This window comes from Hyperolius riggenbachi, chromosome 7 (genome assembly GCF_040937935.1).
Source record: "Hyperolius riggenbachi isolate aHypRig1 chromosome 7, aHypRig1.pri, whole genome shotgun sequence".
In the NCBI taxonomy this organism is placed as follows: domain Eukaryota; kingdom Metazoa; phylum Chordata; class Amphibia; order Anura; family Hyperoliidae; genus Hyperolius; species Hyperolius riggenbachi.
Window position 1 is genome coordinate 171,752,545 of NC_090652.1, and position 21,084 is coordinate 171,773,628.

The 21,084-nt window shown below is 42.6% G+C and overlaps 1 protein-coding gene across 5 annotated transcripts in view; it reads left to right on the forward strand.

Moving 5' to 3' along the window:
- The window catches only part of DHRS7B (dehydrogenase/reductase 7B), a 184,679-nt gene that overhangs the window by 147,055 nt on the left and 16,540 nt on the right, over window positions 1-21,084 (forward strand). For all 5 annotated transcript variants that reach the window (XM_068244902.1, XM_068244899.1, XM_068244900.1 and 2 more), the window contains exon 5: window positions 14,204-14,296. In XM_068244902.1, the coding sequence (XP_068101003.1) occupies window positions 14,204-14,296 (93 nt within the window). The remainder of the gene's footprint in view (window positions 1-14,203; window positions 14,297-21,084) is intronic.

A 21,084-nucleotide genomic window follows, 5' to 3' on the forward strand; every position in this document is an offset into this window, starting at 1 on the left:
AGCTGCTGCGTGATATAATTGTGGGTTTGGGACCGCTAAGCCCCCTTCCTCCTTAGGCTGCGTCGTAATTTTATAGCTAATACATGGTGGTCTGGCGGGCCAGATTAATCTCAGGAAATACTTTCTCAGCGTGTCAAAGAAAAACTTTGGGACTCTAATTGGTAAGGATTGGAATACATGTAGCAGTCTCGACATGACATTCATTTTTAGAATGCTGATTCTGCCAAACCACGAGAATTCAGGTCTGTTCCATCTAGTCAGATCTTTTTTCACTTCTTGTGCTATAACTTTATAATTACTTTGATACAGTTTCTGCATGTCTGGGGAGACATTTATTCCCAAATATTTCAGTGTGGGCTTTACCCATCTAAAGGGGAAATTTCCCTTTAGTTGGTTTATCTCACCCTGTTCCATAGCGACCCCCAGGGCCTCACATTTAGCCCAATTCATCTCATATCGTATAAATTCCGCCATTAAACAAGGTAAGGACACCTTAGTGCCTGTGAGAAAAATTAAAAGGTCGGCTGCATAAACAGCGACCTCATGCGTTCTATTCCCTACCTCTATCCCTCTTATATCTAGGTTTGCTCTAATTCTTCTCAAGAATGGTTCTAATGTCAGCACGAATATCAGTGGAGAGAGGGGACAGCCCTGCCGGGTACCGTTAAATATCTGCACAGGCTCCGAGGGGAAGGTAGCACACAGAGGTATAGAGATGTGGCGAACGGTTCCCGAACCGTTCGCCGGCGAACATCTCTAAATCCATGGGCCTCTTACTACTTCCGGGTCGCAATGACCCGGAGTAGTACGCCTGCGCTGCCCGGTGGAGCGCGTCCTAGATCACGCTCCTGTTGCCGGGCACTCTCTGCGCATGTGCGTGACGTCATGAGTGACGTCACGCTCATGCGCAGAGAGTGCCCGGCAACAGGAGCGCGATCTAGGACGCGCTCCGCCGGGCAGCGCAGGCGTACTACTCCGGGTCATTGCGACCCGGAAGTAGTAAGAGGCCCAGAGAGGTTCGCCAGGCGAACTGTTCGGCCCATCACTACAGAGGTATCGTCCAACTCCCAGGTCTGTGTGAGCATGGAGTAAACAAGGATCCTTAAAATGTACCCAGGGTTAGCGTCCGTGAATTATATACTCCCCTTACTAACAGGAATCTCCCTTGTGAGTCCCTATATCCTCTAAAAAAAAACCTCCTCTGGCGAATACTATGGCGACCCCTCTTTTCTTTGTGTCTTCCGCACTACTATAAATGGCCTTGGGGTATCTTTTATTGGTTTAATTTAGGATGCTCAGCGTTTTTAAAGTGGGTCTCCTGTATGAATGCTACTTTAACCCTTGATTTATGCATCTCCTGGAGCAAAGAGGACCGCTTCTCTGGCTTATTCAGACCTCGAGCCTTCAGGGACATATTAAGATTGATATTTTTTCTTTGGATATTGCTCGCTTCTCCCCAGATCCCCCCCCCCCCGAACCCCCGTCCTCACCCCACCCCACACCCCTCACTCTCACACTCTCACTTCTTTCTTCCCACTCACATATTCTCACCTCGGGTGCATACCTCCCAGAGAATACTGTCCGTCTATCTTTAGTATGGACGTTGTCCACCTCTGCCTTTTTACAAAAGGCTTTTGAGCTTTGCACTCTCATTCCATAGGGTAATCTCACAAATGTTTCCCTACTTCTATTGGGTTCCCAAACCCTGGGGACCACAGTGCTACTAATGACCTAAGAACCCAAAAAACCCTGCCCGCCCCCGTCCCCCTCCCCTAAATTCATTTTCCAATTTTCTAGCTCAGAGCTGAGTAAAGAAAGAAGAAAAAAATATATAATCTCCTTTCGGTGTCTTAATTTTGCATATAAGTGTCCTAGTCTATAGGAAACATAGGTCAGCCCATATGACAATGTGCCCATCTGCATTGACGCAGCATATGCAGTACTGACCGCAATCTGATTCTATATACATAATAATTATATCTATCCATTGGCAGCTGTCAGGACATGGATTTCTCTTAATTCCCACTGGATCCATAAATATGTGACCCCTCTCTCGTTCCCCCATAATACTCTGTCATTTTCCCTTTTACCTTCCCTTATATCGTATTATTTTCGTGCACCTACAATTTAATAGCGGAAATTTCACAGATTTCCTATTTTCCTGGTTTAGTTTTCAATTACTTTCCCTACCTGTTCTCTTTCGCATCTTTTTAAGACAGATAATGCAGTAGTATCTCAAATAATCCAACGACTCCAGGTTAAACTGCAGGCATCTACGCTCCTGCACAAAATTGCTATTGGCTTTTGCTGACAACGAGTTCCTCAAAAGCCAACAATACAGAAGTCGTGCAGGAGATTAGAGATATGCTAATGAACATGATCTCATTCTATGAAGTACCTAATAATGACGCTATTTGTATTTACACACGTAAAGAAAAGGTTGTCAGGGAGGGGAACGGAGAAGGACACAGGAGAACAGAACAGATAAATATTGTGCAAAAGATAACATATAGGATGGGCATGGATCAAAAGAACAAACATTAGTGAACAAAAGGAGGAGGAAAAAAAAATAAGATGTAAATATGAAGAAGTAAAGGAGAACAGAGAATGAAAGGTACAGCACAGAAGTTTGACGTGACAGCCCACGTGGGTAAGTAGCAGTGCAATAGGAGTTTTAAGCCCCATACACACATTGAACAGTGGTCTTGTAGGTTCTCACAACTTTGATTGTGAAACACCTAAAAATAGCTATGTTTTGTTCAAGCATCTGATAAGAAGTCAATCCAAATGTTGATTTAACTTCTGGACAGTCTTTTCTTAGGTGATTGAACTACAGCAAGAGGTTTATTTTACGTATTTCACAACAGAAGTTGTGAGAGCCTAAAAGAACGCATGCTGAGTGTGTGTATGGGGCTTTAAAACACTCCTAACTCAGTTTTTCTTAAAGTTAATCCCCAACGGTGCATGTTCTGATGGCAACCTCACCTACCGTCTTTCCACGAATATAAGACACTGGCTTATATTCTTTTTGGGTGATATATTTGCTAGGGTTCATTTTCGGGGGGGGGGGGGGGGGGGGGGCTGGCTAAACACTTTATGTATGGGGAGGCTCTAACTGCACTTCCCTTGTGGCTGCGTACCCCTCCATTCCAAGTAATTTCTCCGGTGGAGGCGGCGGCGACATGGTATTCAAGCTATGAGGGCGCCCTTTGAGCCTCACGCTGCACGCAGTATGCTTTGCCGGCTTTGCGCTTGCGTTCCCTTCTTTTCATAATCGTGTGGCTGGCTGATGCGTGCCAGGCACGCATTGATTACATGAGCGGAGCGTCAGCAGCAAGCCGGCAAAGCGTACTGCGTGCAGCGTGAGGGTCAAAGGGCACCCTCATAGCTTGAATACCATGTCGCTGCCGCCACCACCGGAGAAATTACTTGTAATGGAGGGGTACACAGCCAGAAGGGAGATGCGTTAAAAGCCTCCACAATACACACAGTGCCCCCCCCCCCCCCCCCCAGCTTAGCCTTATTTTCGGATTGGGGAAAGACGGTATACACATTTGGGTCAATTACTGTGTCATGTAGCATTGTTTCCACGTAGCGCAAACAATTGTTACCCCACCAGTTCATAGATGAGGTTGACTGGAAAACATGCACCGTTGTAAAGACACAAGGACTGGTTTTAGAGGGCGCCCTTTGAGCCTCACGCTGCACGCAGTATGCTTTGCCGGCTTTGCGCTTGCGTTCCCTTCTTTTCATAATCGTGTGGCTGGCTGATGCGTGCCAGGCACGCATTGATTACATGAGCGGAGCGTCAGCAGCAAGCCGGCAAAGCGTACTGCGTGCAGCGTGAGGGTCAAAGGGCACCCTCATAGCTTGAATACCATGTCGCTGCCGCCACCACCGGAGAAATTACTTGTAATGGAGGGGTACACAGCCAGAAGGGAGATGCATTAAAAGCCTCCACAATACACACAGTGCCCCCCCAGCTTAGCCTTATTTTCGGATTGGGGAAAGACGGTATACACATTTGGGTCAATTACTGTGTCATGTAGCATTGTTTCCACGTAGCGCAAACAATTGTTACCCCACCAGTTCATAGATGAGGTTGACTGGAAAACATGCACCGTTGTAAAGACACAAGGACTGGTTTTAGAAACACTGTTGTAACTACTCTCATTGTGGTGCCAAATTATGTAATCACAAGGGGTCTATATTATTTCTCATTTGTTCGTTAACTATGGAATAGCTATATTTCCGATAAGAGTTCGGATTAATGAAGTTAAATAAAACAGAGACATTGGTTTACATTTTTGCATAGTTTGAATGTAGTATTTTGCTAGTTTAATTGAAAGTAGTTGATAAAGAAAAAATATTAGTAATTGTATTGTAAATTATGAATTACAATATCATAAAATTACAATACAACCAGAAATGGTGATGTTTAAGCAGAAGGAATTAAAAAAAAAAAACCTTACAAGGATTGACCATATTATCCTTGAAGGAAAAAAAATAATTCCTCCACAACACCAATAGCAGTCAGAAGAAATAAATTATAATATTGTAAAATATCACATAAACATAGATTTTAGAAAAATAAATGAAAAATTACCATTTAAACTTACCAGTAGATGGCATTTCTAAAAGTCCTCCAGGATTGGAAAACCAACGAAAGTTTCAGAGAATCTTTCGTTACCTAAACAGTCAGGCTAGATTCACAGTGGGACGTTGCGTTTTGATGCCACGTTAAAGTCGCACCACAAGCTTACAACGCAACGCGCCCAAAAAGTGGCAACGCAGCGTTACCGTCGGATACAGCAGATACAGTAAAAAATACAGGCAATGAAAAGTATGCTTCCAAGTCATTACTGAGCATGTGCAAACAGTCCAACGCAGCTTATAACGTGTATAACGCACTGCATGCAGTACTTTTACTTAACGTGCAGCGTTAGACACCAACGCAACGTGTGCACTGTGAACAGGGCATTGATTTTTCATTGCAGTGAGTTATTCTGCGTTAAATGCTGTTTTAACGTGCGACTTTAACGTCCCACTGTGAACTTCAATAGATCGCCCGCAGATCCGACATCAGATAACCTCCCAAGTGCAGTGTTTACATCTGTTCTCTACCCTAAACACCCACTAATTACCCATCAATCACCCCCTATCACCACCTGTCACTGTTACCCATCAGATTAGACCCTAATCTGCCCCTTGCGGGCACCCAATCACCCGCCTACACGCTCAGATTGCCCTCAGACCCCCCCCCTATCAATTCGCCAGTGCATTATTTACATCCGTTCTTCCCTGTAATAACCCACTGATCACCTGTCAATCACCCCCTGTCACTGCCACCCATCAATCACCCCCTGTCACTGCCACCCATCAATCAGCCCCTAACCTGCCCCTTGCGGGCAATCTGATCACCCACCCACACCAATAGATCGTCCACAGATCCGACGTCAGATCACCTCCCAAGTGCAGTGTTTACATCTGTTCTCTACCCTAAACACCCACTAATTACCCATCAATCACCCCCTGTCACTGCTACCCATCAGATTAGACCCCTATCTGCCCCTTGCGGGCACCCAATCACTGCCCTCAGACCCCCCCCCCCTTATCAATTCGCCAGTGCATTATTTACATCTGTTCTTCCCTGTAATAACCCACTGATCACCTGTCAATCACCTATTAATCACCCATCAATCACCCCCTGTCACTGCCACCCATCAATCAGCCCCTAACCTGCCCCTTGCGGGCAATCTGATCACCCACCCAAACCAATAGATCACCCGCAGATCCGACATCAGATCACCTCCCAAGTGCAGTGTTTACATCTGTTCTCTCCTGTAAACACCCACTAATTACCCATCAATCACCCCCTATCACCACCTATCACTGTTACCCATCAGAATAGACCCTAATCTGCCCCTTGCGGGCACCCAATCACCCGCCCCACACGCTCAGATTGCCCTCAGACCCCCCCTTATCAATTCGCCAGTGCAATATTTACATCTGTTCTTCCCTGTAATAACCCACTGATCACCTGTCAATCACCTATCAATCAGCCATCAATCACCCCCTGTCACTGCCACCCATCAATCAGCCCCTAACCTGCCCCTTGCGGGCAATCTGATCACCCACCCACACCATCAGATTGCCCCAGACCTACCCTCAGATCACCTCCAAAGTGCATTGTTTACATCTGTTCTGCCATCTAATCACCCACTGATCACCCATCAATCAGCCCCTGTCACTGCTACCCATCAGATTAGACCCCTATCTGCCCCTAGGGCACCCAATCACCTGCCCACACCCTCAGAACGCCCTCAGACCCCAGCCCTGATCACCTCGCCAGTGCATTGCTTGCATCTATTCCCCCCACTAATCACACCTTGAGACACCCATCAATCACCTCCTGTCACCACCTGTCACCCCCCTAACACACCTACCCATCAAATCAGGCCCTAATTTGCCCCGTGTGGGCTCCTGATCACTCGGCCAAACCCTCAGATCCCTCTCAGACCCCCTTTCGATCACCTCCCCAGTGCATTGATTGCATCTATTTTCCCCTCTAACCACCCCCTGAGACACCCATCAATCACCTCCTGTCACCCCCCTAGCACTCCTATCCATCAGATCAGGCCCAATACAACCTGTCATGTAAGAGGCCACCCTGCTTATGACCGGTTCCACAAAATTCGCCCCCTCATAGACCACCTGCCATCAAAATTTGCAGATGCTTATACCCCTGAACAGTCATTTCGAGACATTTGGTTTCCAGACTACTCATGGTTTTGGGCCCGTAAAATGCCAGGGCAGTATAGGAACTCCACAAGTGACCCCTTTTTAGAAAGACACCCCAAGGTATTCTGTTAGGTGTATGAAGCGTTCATAGAAGATTTTATTTTTTGTCAAAAGTTAGCGGAAATTGATTTTTATTGTTTTTTCACAAAGTTTCATTTTTCACTAACTTGTGACAAAAAATAAGATCTTCTATGAACTCACCATACGCCTAACGGAATACCTTGGGGTGTCTTCTTTCTAAAATGGGGTCACTTGTGGCGTTCCTATACTGCCCTGGCATTTTAGGGTCCCTAAACCGTGAGGAGTAGTCTAGAAAACAAATGCCTCAAAATGACCTGTGAATAGGACATTGGGCCCCTTAGCTCACCTAGGCTGCAAAAAAGTGCCACACATGTCGTATCGCCGTACTCAAGAGAAGTAGTATAATGTGTTTTGGGGTGTATTTTTACACATACCCATGCTGGGTGGGAGAAATCTCTCTGTAAATGGACAATTGTGTGTAAAAAAAATCTAATATATGTCATTTACAGAGATATTTCTCCCACCCAGCATGGGTATATGTAAAAATACACCACAAAACACATTATACTACTTCTTCTGAGCACGGCAGTACCACATGTGTGGCACTTTTTTGCAACCTAGGTGCGCTAAGGGGCCTAACGTCCTATTCACAGGTCATTTTGAGGCATTTGGATTCTAGACTACTCCTCACGGTTTAGGGCACCTAAAATGCCAGGGCAGTATAGGAACCCCACAAGTGACCCCATTTTAGAAAGAAGACACCCCAAGGTATTCTGTTAGGTGTATGACGAGTTCATAGAAGATTTTATTTTTTGTCACAAGTTAGCGGAAATTGATTTGTATTGCGTTTTTTTTTCACAAAGTGTCAATTTCCGCTAACTTGTGACAAAAAAAAAATCTTCTATGAACTCACCATACTCCTAACAGAATACCTTGGGGTGTCTTCTTTCTAAAATGGGGTCACTTGTGGGGTTCCTATACTGCCCTGGCATTTTAGGTGCCCTAAACCGTGAGGAGTAGTCTAGAATCCAAATGCCTCAAAATGACCTGTGAATAGGACGTTAGGTCCCTTAGCGCACCTAGGTTGCAAAAAAGTGCCACACATGTGGTATTGCCGTCCTCAGGAGAAGTAGTATAATGTGTTTTGGGGTGTATTTTTACACATACCCATGCTGGGTGGGAGAAATATCTCTGTAAATGACAATTTTTTGATTTTTTTTTTACACAGAATTGTCCATTTACAGAGATATATTTCTCCCACTCAGCATGGGTATGTGTAAAAATACACCCCAAAACACATTATACTACTTCTCCTGAGTACGGCGATACCACTTGTGTGGCACTTTTTTGCAACCTAGGTGCGCTAAGGGGCCTAACGTCCTATTCACAGGTCATTTTGAGGCATTTGGATTCTAGACTACTCCTCACGGTTTAGGGCCCCTAAAATGCCAGGGCAGTATAGGAACCCCACAAGTGACCCCATTTTAGAAAGAAGACACCCCAAGGTATTCCGTTAGGAGTACGGTGAGTTCATAGAAGATTTTATTTTTTGTCACAAGTTAGCGGAAAATGACACTTTGTGAAAAAAAACAATTAAAATCAATTTCCGCTTACTTGTGACAAAAAATAAAATCTTCTATGAACCCACCATACTCCTAACGGAATACCTTGGGGTGTCTTCTTTCTAAAATGGGGTCATTTGTGGAGTTCCTATACTGCCCTATCATTTTAGGGGCCCTAGACCGTGAGGAGTAGTCTTGAAACCAAATGTCGCAAAATGACCTGTGAAATCCTAAAGGTACTCATTGGCCTTTGGGCCCCTTAGCGCAGTTAGGGTGCACAAAAGTGCCACACATGTGGTATCGCCGTACTCAGGAGAAGTAGTATAATGTGTTTTGGGGTGTATTTTTACACATACCCATGCTGAGTGGGAGAAATATCTCTGTAAATGGACAATTGTGTGTAAAAAAAAAAAAATCAAAAAATTGTCATTTACAGAGATATTTCTCCCACCCAGCATGGGTATGTGTAAAAATACACCCCAAAACACATTATACTACTTCTCCTGAGTACGGCAATACCACATGTGTGGCACTTTTTTGCAGCCTAACTGCGCTAAGGGGCCCTAAGTCCAATGAGCACCTTTAGGCTTTACAGAGGTGCTTACAATTTAGCACCCCCCAAAATGTCAGGACAGTAAACACACCCCACAAATGACCCCATTTTGGAAAGTAGACACTTCAAGGTATTCAGAGAGGAGCATAGTGAGTCCATGGCAGATTTCCTTTTTTTTTTGTCGCAAGTTAGAAGAAATGGAAACTTTTTTTCCCCCCCTTTTTTTTGTCACAAAGTGTCATTTTCCGCTAACTTGTGACAAAAAATAAAATCTTCTATGAACTCACCATGCCTCGCAGTGAATACTTTGGGATGCCTTCTTTCCAAAATGGGGTCATTTGGGGGGGGGGGGGGGGTATTTATACTATCCTGGAATTTTAGCACCTCATGAAACATGACAGGTGCTCAGAAAAGTAGGAGATGCTTCAAAATGGGAAAATTCACTTTTTGCACCATAGTTTGTAAACGCTATAACTTTTACCCAAACCAATAAATATACACTGAATGTTTTTTTTTTTTTTTATCATAGACATGTAGCAGAATAACTTTCGCGCTCAAATGTATAGGAATTTTTACTTTATTTGAAAAATGTCAGCACAGAAAGTAAAAAAGTCATTTTTTTGACAAAATTCATGTCTTTTTTGATGAATATAATAAAAAGTAAAACTCGCAGCAGCAATCAAATAGCACCAAAAGAAAGCTGTATTAGTGACAAGAAAAGGAGGTAAAATTTATTTAGGTGGTAGGTTGTATGACCGAGCAATAAACCGTTAAAGCTGCAGTGGTCTGAATGGAAAAAAAGGCTCTGGTCCTTAAGGGGTTTTATGACTGCAGTCCTTAAGTGGTTAATTGCTCAATTTCCAGTCATCCTGTTTTTCCCTGGACTCTAAATGTAGCATCCGAGTTTTGGAAACCGTGGCACTTTCGTATCCCCTTGTGGGGATCAAAACACAATGCGTTTGCCGAACGACGGGAACTGATGCCAAACGCTTCTTCTCCTGCTGTCACAGGGAATGCAAAGGCCGATATGAACTTGCCCTATGTGCAAATTACTAAAGGTAGCCATACATCTAGCGATTCTGATTCAATCAACAAAGCGATCAACTTTATTTGGGAATCAACTTCGGTATAGTTGATTGAAAAGTCGATCGACTAGTGACCCACATACAAGCGATTCTTATGCGATTCACCTTCACTAATCGATCTGACCAATGTTGTGTCTCCATGCTCTGAATGCTAAACTCGATCAAATTATATGTGAACAATAGCCGATTCCTGTGCGATCAACCAATATCTTGCATCCTGCTCGATTAAGTAAGCTGGTCGATTCGACATATTATCATCAGCCACTTTTCATCGATTGGGAACTCTGGAACACACTCGATTCTCCCTCGATACCTTCTTGATTCGATAAAAAGGTTGAATCGAACCGTACTGCAAAATCGCTAGATGTATGGGCACCATTAGTCCTAGGTGGGGGAAGAAAGATATATTTTCAGGATGGAGATTACCTGTATAATTCAGCAAAAAATTACACCAAATGTATTTAAGGTTTGCAGTAAAATTGCAGGAAGAGAGGGCTAAAGCCTGTCTGTCTCTGAGTTAGGGCTGAGACACACTGAAGAGCGCTTTTAGATCGGTCACACTGTTCTCCCCAGGCTCTTTTAGCCGGGTGCTTCACCCGCCTAGTTTTGGTGACCACCCGGCTGTCATCGGCTCACCTCCTTTTCTGCTGTAAGCAGAGAAGTACCGGCCTTGCATTCTTTCATCTCGCCCCACCCGGCTACTTTTTCATGCCACCCGGCTGGAAACATTTTCTGGGGAGAACACTGGGTCAGCACTGTGTTTTTTAATGACTTGACAATCTCAATAAAACCCATTCAGGAGTTAATATGATGCAGAAATAAAGAGCAATACAAATATTTAACAAAATTGTACAATTATTAAAAGAGAACAGTTCCTCTAGGCTAGGTTCACAGTGGTCGGTTGCAAAATACATGCATTACAATGAGTGTGAACTGCAATGGAAACTGGACATAGACTGTAATACAAAGCCTGTGTGCAGCAAGTTAGAATAACGCGATCCCTTACAACGCAGCACTGTGCGCCTGCCGTTATCCGTGCGTACCAGCCACCTCGTCTGGACAGGTAATGGACCATAACAAACACTTATGCCAAACCTAAGTTTTCCTGCCAAGGGATCCATAGGTTCCACTTTTTTGTTTGTTTGTTTGTTTGTTTCAGGAGCTTAAAGAGCCTTTGACTAGTAAAAAAATTCCGATGGCAAAAAGTAAAGGACTCACAAAAAGTTGTTTAACCTGGCAGCTTCGAATGGATGAAAGGAGCAGTCTCATTTTCATTAGTTACTAAGAGTCAAAGGGGATAACCTTTCTGCCTTTCTTTATCAGGAAATGACATAAATATTTTTGTTTGCAGTGATGCAGAAAAAAAGTTGTTGCTTGGGATTCCAAGACTCCAGTGGTTCAAAATAATTCCCACTCATCAGTTCTATGTACTCCAGTTAGCACTGGAACAGTTTGTTGAGTTATTTCAAAAGAATGTGCTGACAGAGGTTCCAGTTTTGGAATGAGAAAGAGGTTTCTATTATATACTGTGGATACATAATTTTTTTTATTTCAAACATGATGGTCACCTCCTAATATCCGGAATAACTGCATGCAATGGCTGCCAGATGCTATGGGAGGGACTTTGTAAGATGCTAGATGGCTGTTATGGTTGCCATATATATGTGTTATTTATATATATATATATATATATATATATATATATATATATATATATATATATATATATATATATATATATATATATATATACAGTGGAGGAAATATTTGACCCCTCACTGATTTTGTAAGTTTGTCCAATGACAAAGAAATGAAAAGTCTCAGAACAGTATCATTTCAATGGTAGGTTTATTTTAAGAGTGGCAGATAGCACATCAAAAGGATAATCGAAAAAATAACCTTAAATAAAAGATAGCAACTGATTTGCATTTCATTGAGTGAAATAAGTTTTTGAACCCCTACCAACCATTAAGAGTTCTGGCTCCCACAGAGTGGTTAGACACTTCTACTCAATTGCAATATAAGTTGAACAGAGGCGCCAAAAGAATAAAAACAGTAATTAAAATATTAAAAATAGCTGAGGAGGCTGTGGTGGAACCGCCCCCTCCAAGCAGACACAAAACTGTGTAATATAATCAAAATCAGTTTATTTGTACACTCCAGGGTATAGATATACAACGCGTTTCGCGGGTATGAGCCCGCTTCCTCAGGCAGTAAACGTAGGAGTACACAGCAGTCTGTCAGCAACACACCTGGCGCCATGCCGTCATTGGACAAACTTACAAAATCAGTGAGGGGTCAAATAATTATTTCCTCCACTGTGTGTATATATATATATATATATATATATATATATATATATATATATATATATATATATATATATATATATATATATATATATATATATATATATATATATATATATATATATATATATATATATATATATATATCCCTTATTATATATCTATATCCCTTTATATTACATAGAAATGGTAAGATTAGACAAAAAAGATTGGATCAGTAGTGGGCACCTTCAGTGGTATCTGGAGCCATGCAAACTGCAGTGCATCAAACAGTTGCTGATGGGTGCATGGTGGTGGATCCAGTCACTGAACATGTCAATTGAGGCACTCATGTATTTGATTGTATTAAAGTCTGGGGAATTCAGAGGCCAGTGAGTTGAGCCCAAACATGACTGGTTGGAGTTTACTGTACAGTCATTTATTGTTTTTTCTTCCCAGCTCTTTTGTCAATGATTCAGTCTTGTTTTGTCTTTTAGGGCCCGTTCACATCCAAGAATCGCAAAACGCCGTTTTGCGGGAGTGATTTTCCCGCGATAACGCAGAAAAATCACTGGGCACTGCGGCGGTTTTGGAGCGATTGCGATTAGCGTGGTATGCATGCTAATCGCGATAGCGAATCACTGGCAAACCACTGCATGTAACACATTTACAAAACCGCTAGTGGTTTGCCTCCCGCTCAAGCGACAACGGGACCTTACAAGTCTTTGTAAGGATCGGTGTCAGCAAACAGAGAGTATCTGATTATTGGTGATCTGCAGTATCGCCAATAATGCAGATATCACCTGATTATTGATGATTTGCAGAATCACCAATAATACAAGTGAAACTAACCTCCGGACACCTAACATAGTAAATAACGCTAACGACAGCAATAATTCACAAGATCGTGGAAATATCCACCACACGGCAATTCCTCAGAGGTGTGGTTACCTCTGAATGGGAACCCCGTGTGTGAGATCCTCAAACCAGGCAAAAAGAGGAATCTCGGCCCCTGGCAGTAATCGTCTGCTAGGGCAGGCGTCTCGGAGAGGCAAGCCTCAGAGATAACCCTACAGTGGGAGACGTTCCATTGAAAGGAGAAAGGTCAGACAAGCAGAGGTTTGGCAACAGAGAAGGCGGCAGCAGTACAGAAACAGAAGGCTGATTCAGAGTCGGTAAACAGGCAGGGTCGGCAACTTGAATCAGATAGGCAGAAGTACAAGAGTGATTAGAGTAAAGAGTAGTCAGGGATAGCCAGAGTCAAAACACAGGTAAATATACAAATACAATCCTAATCTAAGGTGTGACGTCCCTGGTATCAACACCTAGGAAACTGAACCAAGGTCTGAGCGCCAACACGGATGTATTCACGACAGCAGACAACCCGCTACTGACAAGCAAGTCCTATATGTAGCCAAAGAGCTGCCCAGCGCCGCCCCAGAGCCCCAGCCAATCACCAGAGCAGCCGGAGTCAGCTGACCGGCCGGGTCAGCTGACTCCCCGTCTAGAGGCATAAAGATCCTGCCTCCTCGCGCGCGCCATGCGGCGACCGAGGGCCGGCGAAGGGGACCCCACAGGAAGCAACTGCGCGGCGGACTTCGCCGTCCGCACTGCCCCGCTTGGCAGCACACCAGAGGTGAGAGCCTGGGAAGCAGAGCCCGCTGCCACATGCATACTGGCAGCGGGTCCGCTAGCCCTTACAGTCTTGTTTCGTTAATATGATTCAATATGCTTCCATCAGTGTACATTGTGTTTTGTTTCCCCCCGCTACCCCCTCCCCCTTTTGCTTTATGATACACTGTGCTTAGTGTCTTTTCCAGCTCATCAGTGATTGTGTGATCTGTGCTTTTTACATCTCTTCTTCGATCAGTGATTATTTGTTTTTATTCCCAGCTCTCCTTCCATCAATGATTACAAATAAAAGAGGACATATTGTGACAATTAGCAGTGTACAAGGGAAAATAAGCATACCATTCCGTTCTGCATGTAAGTACTTCAAAATCCATGTTCATGTTAAGACATCAGTGTGTTTCATAATATTGAGTTCCTGACCAAGGTAATTAAATACAATCTCTGTTCTTCCTGTCTGCAGTAAAGGGCAACCTTAAATGTACAATCAGAGAAGGTCAATAAAATACTACTAATTTCCAGTTGATGCAGAAAAAAATGCAAATTTATGCTAGTTGGATTTGGAACAGATGATGAAGCTGATGATTTTGAATGGTCTATTTCCAAACTATAGAAAAATAAAGTAGGGTTCCCGCTTATTAAAAGTTGCATAGGAATATGCAGAAACACTTTTGCTGCACATCTAATGAAGATCAATGAAGAATTGCTCTTCTGCTAAACTTTGAAGAAAAAAAAAAGATTGCATGTGCAGAAAAAAAACTTACATCATGCAGCATAAATTCTCATATTGCATGCAAAATCCAATAGACTTTCATTAATTGCAAATTTTAATGTGAAAAAATATTCAATTTTTCAAAATAAGCGTGAAGCCTAAAGGGGCACGGTGTTGAAAAACTGCACATTTTATATGTGCACCTATAAATAGGTTGTACATGTGTCACAGAGTTCTTTTTTTCTAGACAGTATCACTTGCAATAAGTGTTTATCCGATGGTCCAAAACTTGTTGGTAGCAGGTAGGAACTATCAGATTGTAAACCACTTGCTGTAAGTGATAGCTACATAGAAATTAAAGGGGCACTATGGCAAAAAAATTTAAAATATGTGCAAACATATACAAATAAGAAGTACATTTTTTTCTAGAGTAAAATGAGCCATAAATTACTTTTCTCCTATGTTGCTGTCCCTTACAATAGGTAGTAGAAATCTGACAGAAGTGACAGGTAATTTAGGTTGCATTTTCTGGAACAAATGTACATATGAACTAGTACATCTCGATAAATGAGAATATCATTGAAAGTTCATTTATTTCAGTTATTCAATTCAGAAAGTGAATCTCATATATTTGCATTTAATCATTATCACATTTTGCTTGATTCACTAAACCGTGATAACTGATATCAAGGTCGCGCCAGCGTTTTGGGCGCGTTAAGGCGTGTAACTTTTGCGCGCGTTAATGCACATTTTTGCATGAAAATTTGCAAAAGGTTACGCATGTTATAACGCGCGCTAAACGCTAGCATGACCGTGATATCAGTTATCACGGTTTAGTGAATCAGGACCCTTGAGTGATGTATTTCAAACATTTATTTTTGAGGGTAAGCTGCAAAAGATCATAGCTAAAGAAGGTGGCTGTTAAGAGTGCTTTATCCAAGCATATTAATGGAAAGTTTAGTTTAAGGGGGAAAAAGTGGCAGAAAACCGTGCTCAAGCAACAGTACTTACCAGCCTTGAAAGGACTGTGAAATGCAGCCCATTCAATAATTTGGAGGAGATTCACAAGGAGTGGTCTACAGCTGGAGTCAGTGCTTCAAGAGCCACCACACACAGACATATCCAGGACATGGGGTACAGCTGTTACATTTCTTGTATCAAGCCACTTCTGAGTAAGAGACAACATGGGAAGTGTTTTTCCTGGGCTAAGTAGAAACTGGACTGTTGCTCAGTGGTCCATAGCCATTTTTTTTAGTAAGTTTTGCATTACATTTAGAAATCAAAGTACAGTACCAGAGTCTGGAGGAAAAGTGGATAGGCACAGAATACAAATTTCTTGAGGTCCAGTGTCAGAGGTGATTTGGTGAGCCAGATAATCTGCTGATGCACTATGTTTTATCAAGCCCAAAGTCAGTGCAGCCATATAGCAGGACATTGTACAGCACTTCATGCTTTCCTCTGCTGACAAACTTTATGTAAATGCTGGTTTAATTTTCCAGCAGGACCTGTCCACACTGCCAAAAGCACCAATGCCCAGTTTAATGACAGTTGTATCACTGTGCTTGATTGGCGTGCAAATTTGTGTGACCTAAATCCCTTAGAGAATATATGGGGTATTGTCAAGAGAAAGATGAGACACCATAACCAAAAATGCAGATGCGCTAAAAGCTGTTATCAATGCATCCCGGGCTTCGACCTAAGCAATGCCATAGCCTGATGGCTTCCACGCCATGCCACATTAAAGCACCAATTCATGCAAAATGAGCCACAGACAAATATTAAGTGTGTAAATGGACATACTTTCAGTAAGCCAACATTTCTCTGTTAAAATATTTTTTTTTATTGGTCTTATGTAATATTCTAGTTTTCTGAGACTGTAACGCTGGTAGAAGTGTACAGTAAGTATACGATAATCGAGGTCAGAACGTAAACTGAGGTCATACACGTGAAGTCGGATATATGCAGTACAAAGGGACTAAGCTAGAGCAATGTCAATAACGGGCTAGGATCATGCACTGGAAATGAGATGTCTAAGGTACAGTAGGCTGAGGCAGGTGCTAAAACGTTAAACGGGCCAAGGTCATACACATAAGTCAGATCGCTGAGGTCCAGTTTAAGGATGAGACAGAGACGAGGTCGTTAGGCTAGCTGAGGTCAATATCGAGTATCAGATGACTGTAGTACAGAGGGATGAAACTTTAATCAAAGTGGAGGGCTTGCCGGGTCGAACACAGAAATTCAATCACAAAATACAATATACAATACTGACTAAAGGAGATATATATATATATATATATATATATATATATATATATATATATATATATATAGCAAACGCTGCATATATCTATCACCGCAGAACTATAACTAGACTCAGTAGCAGAGCAAGGTCCAGCGCTCCATGACCTGAAAGCTATAACGGACACTGGACAACTGACTGAGCAGGACTTAAATACCTGAGGGAATAGTAAGCCCGCCCTGACTTTCCAACCAATCAGAGGCTGTCTCCAGGTCAGCTGATCGCTATGTCAGCTGACCAGTCTCACACCCGTTTCCTCAGCCTATAAAGGCTGTCATTGCCCGTGCGCGCTCGCCCAGGATCTCGTGGGGCCGCGCGGCACCGGCTCACGTCTAGAGGGAAGCTGGGGATGCCGCCAGACAACGCGGTAGTGCGCGGCTGCACGGAGCTATTGGCAGCCACGTCCGTGAGTTGTCTTACAGAGACACTTAATTTGGGGTTTTCATTGCCTGTAGGCCATAATTAGCAAACTGAAAAAATACACTTGGAATATATCTTTCTGTGTCTAATGGCAATAAAATAAATTACATTTCCGATGATATTGTAATTTATCGAGATGCACTAAAATGTAAACCTATATATCTTAAATTTTACATCTCAGTGCATCTTTAACTTACAATTTGCATCAAGTCAAAAGTATTAGCATCTCATTAACCATCTCCAGTCACAATTTTAGTAGTATGGAAATGTGCTATCCAGAGCCCGTCTGCAAAGTAGGAGGATGGACTAAAAATTGCTGCCTATACTTTTTAATTGTTAAAAACTGGTCACATCACCAACTGTCATGACTAGACTGCCAAGCTCCCTCCTGTAATCTCTGGGAGCATGGTTGCCCAGACAATCGGATGTCAATAGAATTTTTTAACAATTCTATTACTACTTACAGTATCTGCTTTACAGAAGGTAGGAGACGAAGGGGACATTTTTAATTCCTCAATAGCTTTCTTTGACCACAACCAAGAGAAATGGGTGAAAAGTATGTAAAAATGAACATCCTTTGTCCATTGGTTTGTTGTACCAGATTTATGATCCTCTACCAGCAAACACTACTATGGAACCATATAGAATAGATTGTATTAGTTTTTTTTATTGTACTTTTATTGAGAAATGTTGGGTTGTGAGGGCTGTTTAATGCATTATTTCTGCTGCTGCTTTTCAGATAGAAACATTTTGTGTAACTGCTTATGGAGAACTTTGATCCATTTAATGTATAAAGCATGAAAGTTTCTTTTACAGTGTACATTTCTGTGATGTGAAGTAGTGTGAGAATGTTAATGTAATGTGTTGTTGCTGAGCAGTATATCCACACTTAAAGGGGCACTATGGTAAAATTGTAAAATTTAAAATATGTGCAAACATAGACAAATAAGAAGTACGTAAAATAAGCCATAAATTACTTTTCTCCTATGTTGCTGTCACTTACAGTAGGTAGTAGAAACCTGACAAACGACAGGTTTTGGACTAGTCCATCTCTTCATGTGGGGATTCTCAGGGATTTATTTAGTTTCAAAAGCACTTGGTGAATGGCAGTTGCTCTGTGTAGCGAGCAGGGAAGCTGGCCAGCATCATTGTTTAAATCCTTTTTAGAGAATATCTTTATAAAGAGTAAAAAGCCTTGCTGAGAATCCCCTATGGAGAAATGGACTAGTCTAAAACCTGTCGCTTCTGTCAGATTTCTACTACCTACTGTAAATGACAGCAGCATAGGAGAAAAGTAATTTATGGCTCATTTTACTCTGGAAAAACGTACTTCTTGTTTGTCTATGTTTGCACATATTTTAACCTTCTGCCGCCCGCGTCACGCCAGTAGGCGTGGCCATGGCGGCAGCCCCAGGACCGCCTAACGCCAATTGGCGTAAAGTCCTGGGGCTCTGTTTTGCATGAGATCGCGCGCATGGTGCGCGTGCATCTCATGCTCGGAGGGCGGAGCTCCGCCCCGCCTTCAGTCTCCGAGCGGCTATTGCCGCTCGGGAGACTGTTAAACGGCGATCACGCCGTCTATTTACTACGTGCAGCGCTGCGATGAGCAGCAGCGCTGCACTGGGGACAGCCATGTGACACGGCTGTCCCCATGGGGGACAAGAGAGCGATCGGCTCTCATAGGCAGAAGCCTATGACAGCCGATCGCCATAATTGGCTGGCTGTGGGGAGGGAGGGAGGGAGGGAAGGGTCTTAAAGAAACGGGTTTTTAAACAAAAACGACAAACAATAATATTTATTTTAAAAAAAATAAACATGGGGGAGCGATCAGACCCCACCAACAGAGAGTTCTGTTGGTGGGGAGAAAAGGGGGGGGGGGATCACTTGTGTGCTGAGTTGTGCGACCCTGCAGCTTGGCCTTAAAGCTGCAGTGGCCAATTTTGCTAAAAATGGCCTGGTCACTAGGGGGGTTTAGCCCTGCAGTCCTCAAGTGGTTAAATTTTACAATTTTTCGCCATAGTGTCCCTTTAAGATGTTGCTGGCAAAATGGTAAAGCTTGGAGTTGTCATCTAGCAATCTCAAACTGCTGAGGCTTATAAAATTAATAGAAATTAATACTCTGAAACAATGTATCAAATGTGCAGGTTCAAGAACATTTTGGGGAAGAGTGATCACAATATGATAATGTTTGATCTTGTGATTAACAGGCCGTGGAACAAGTAAACGTATGAATTTTAGAAAAGTAAAGTTAATCAACTCAGGGATACACCAAATTCTGTGGACTGGGATAGTATACTGCAAGGGAAGGACACTGAATAGAAATGGCAAACATTTAAAAATGTTCTCAGAGTATTGTAGTTAATATATCTCATAAGAAAACAAAACTTCTATGAATAAAACAAGGCATCTATTGATGAATAGAAAGGTAAGATTTAAAATTACAGTAAGCTGAAAAGGAATGCTTATAAGGCCTTAAAACAGCAGGTGACCGATGTTGCATGTAGCAATTATAAGGAGTGCAAAAAATGGTAAAAAAAAAAAAAAACCAAAAAAAAAAAAAAACCAAAAAAAAAAAAAAACCAATTAGGCTGGCAAAGATTGACGCTGAAAATAAAATCCCTAGGGATAGGAAATCAAATCCAGAAACGTTTTATAAAAAAAAAAGGTAGACTTTACAGGACCCATAAAAGATGAGGTAGGAAACTCAATGCAGGATGACCAAAGTAAGGCAGAGCTATTCAATTCTTGCTTTGCCTTTCTTCACAAGGGAGACATCTTTTGCATATTACAGATGTGGAAGGTTCCCAGTCTAACAATTTAAATATCAAACACCTAACAAAGAAGTAAGGTGAGGCAAGACCTAATCAAATCAAAACTTGTAATACATCGGTCCCTGATGGCATGCATTTTCTGGTGTTAAAGTGAACCCGAGTTGAGAGTGATATGAACTGATATATTTATTTCCTTTTAAGCAATACCAGTTGCCTGGCTGTCCTTCTGATCCTCTGCCTCTAATACTTTCATCCATAGACCCTGAACAAGCATATGCTGACAAGATTAGCTGCATGCTTGTTCCTGGTGTACTTCAGACACCAATGCAGCCAAGTAGATTTGCATGGCTACCAGGCAACTGGTATGGTCCCGCTGGCGGCTCCAAACTTAGCTCCTGTGGTCGCACGTACGCCGTCACGCAGGCCGGTGTGAGAGTCCAGAGCATGCACAGTTCAGTCTTAGAGAACCGTGCATGTCCAGTCAGCATGATGACAGGTAGGCAGGGGCACGCACTGGTGACTTCAGGCCGAAGTTTCCGATTAACAGAGCCGACCAGCGGGACCTGGAGAGGAGCCAGGAGGATGCCGGGGGACCTCGCGGGCTACGGGGAGGCCGGAGTAAGCCCCAAGTAAGTCCTAATTCCATTTTGAGCCTGAGCTCAGAGTCCCTTCAATGGAATTAAGTTCAATTATTGACTAATCTTTTCTGACTCTCTTCAAGTGGGACAGGTTCAATGGACTGGCATAGAACGTATGTTTTCCCAATATTTAAGACTGGTAAAAAAAAATATCTGGAAAATTATAGACATGTAAGCTTAGTATCAGTCATGTGCAAACTGGTTTCTTAAGGGATACCGGAGAATAAACTAATTTCTCGTCATCAACATGTGTTTACCAAGAACAGGGCTTATTTGACTGACATGCTCAGCTTTTATGAGGTGGG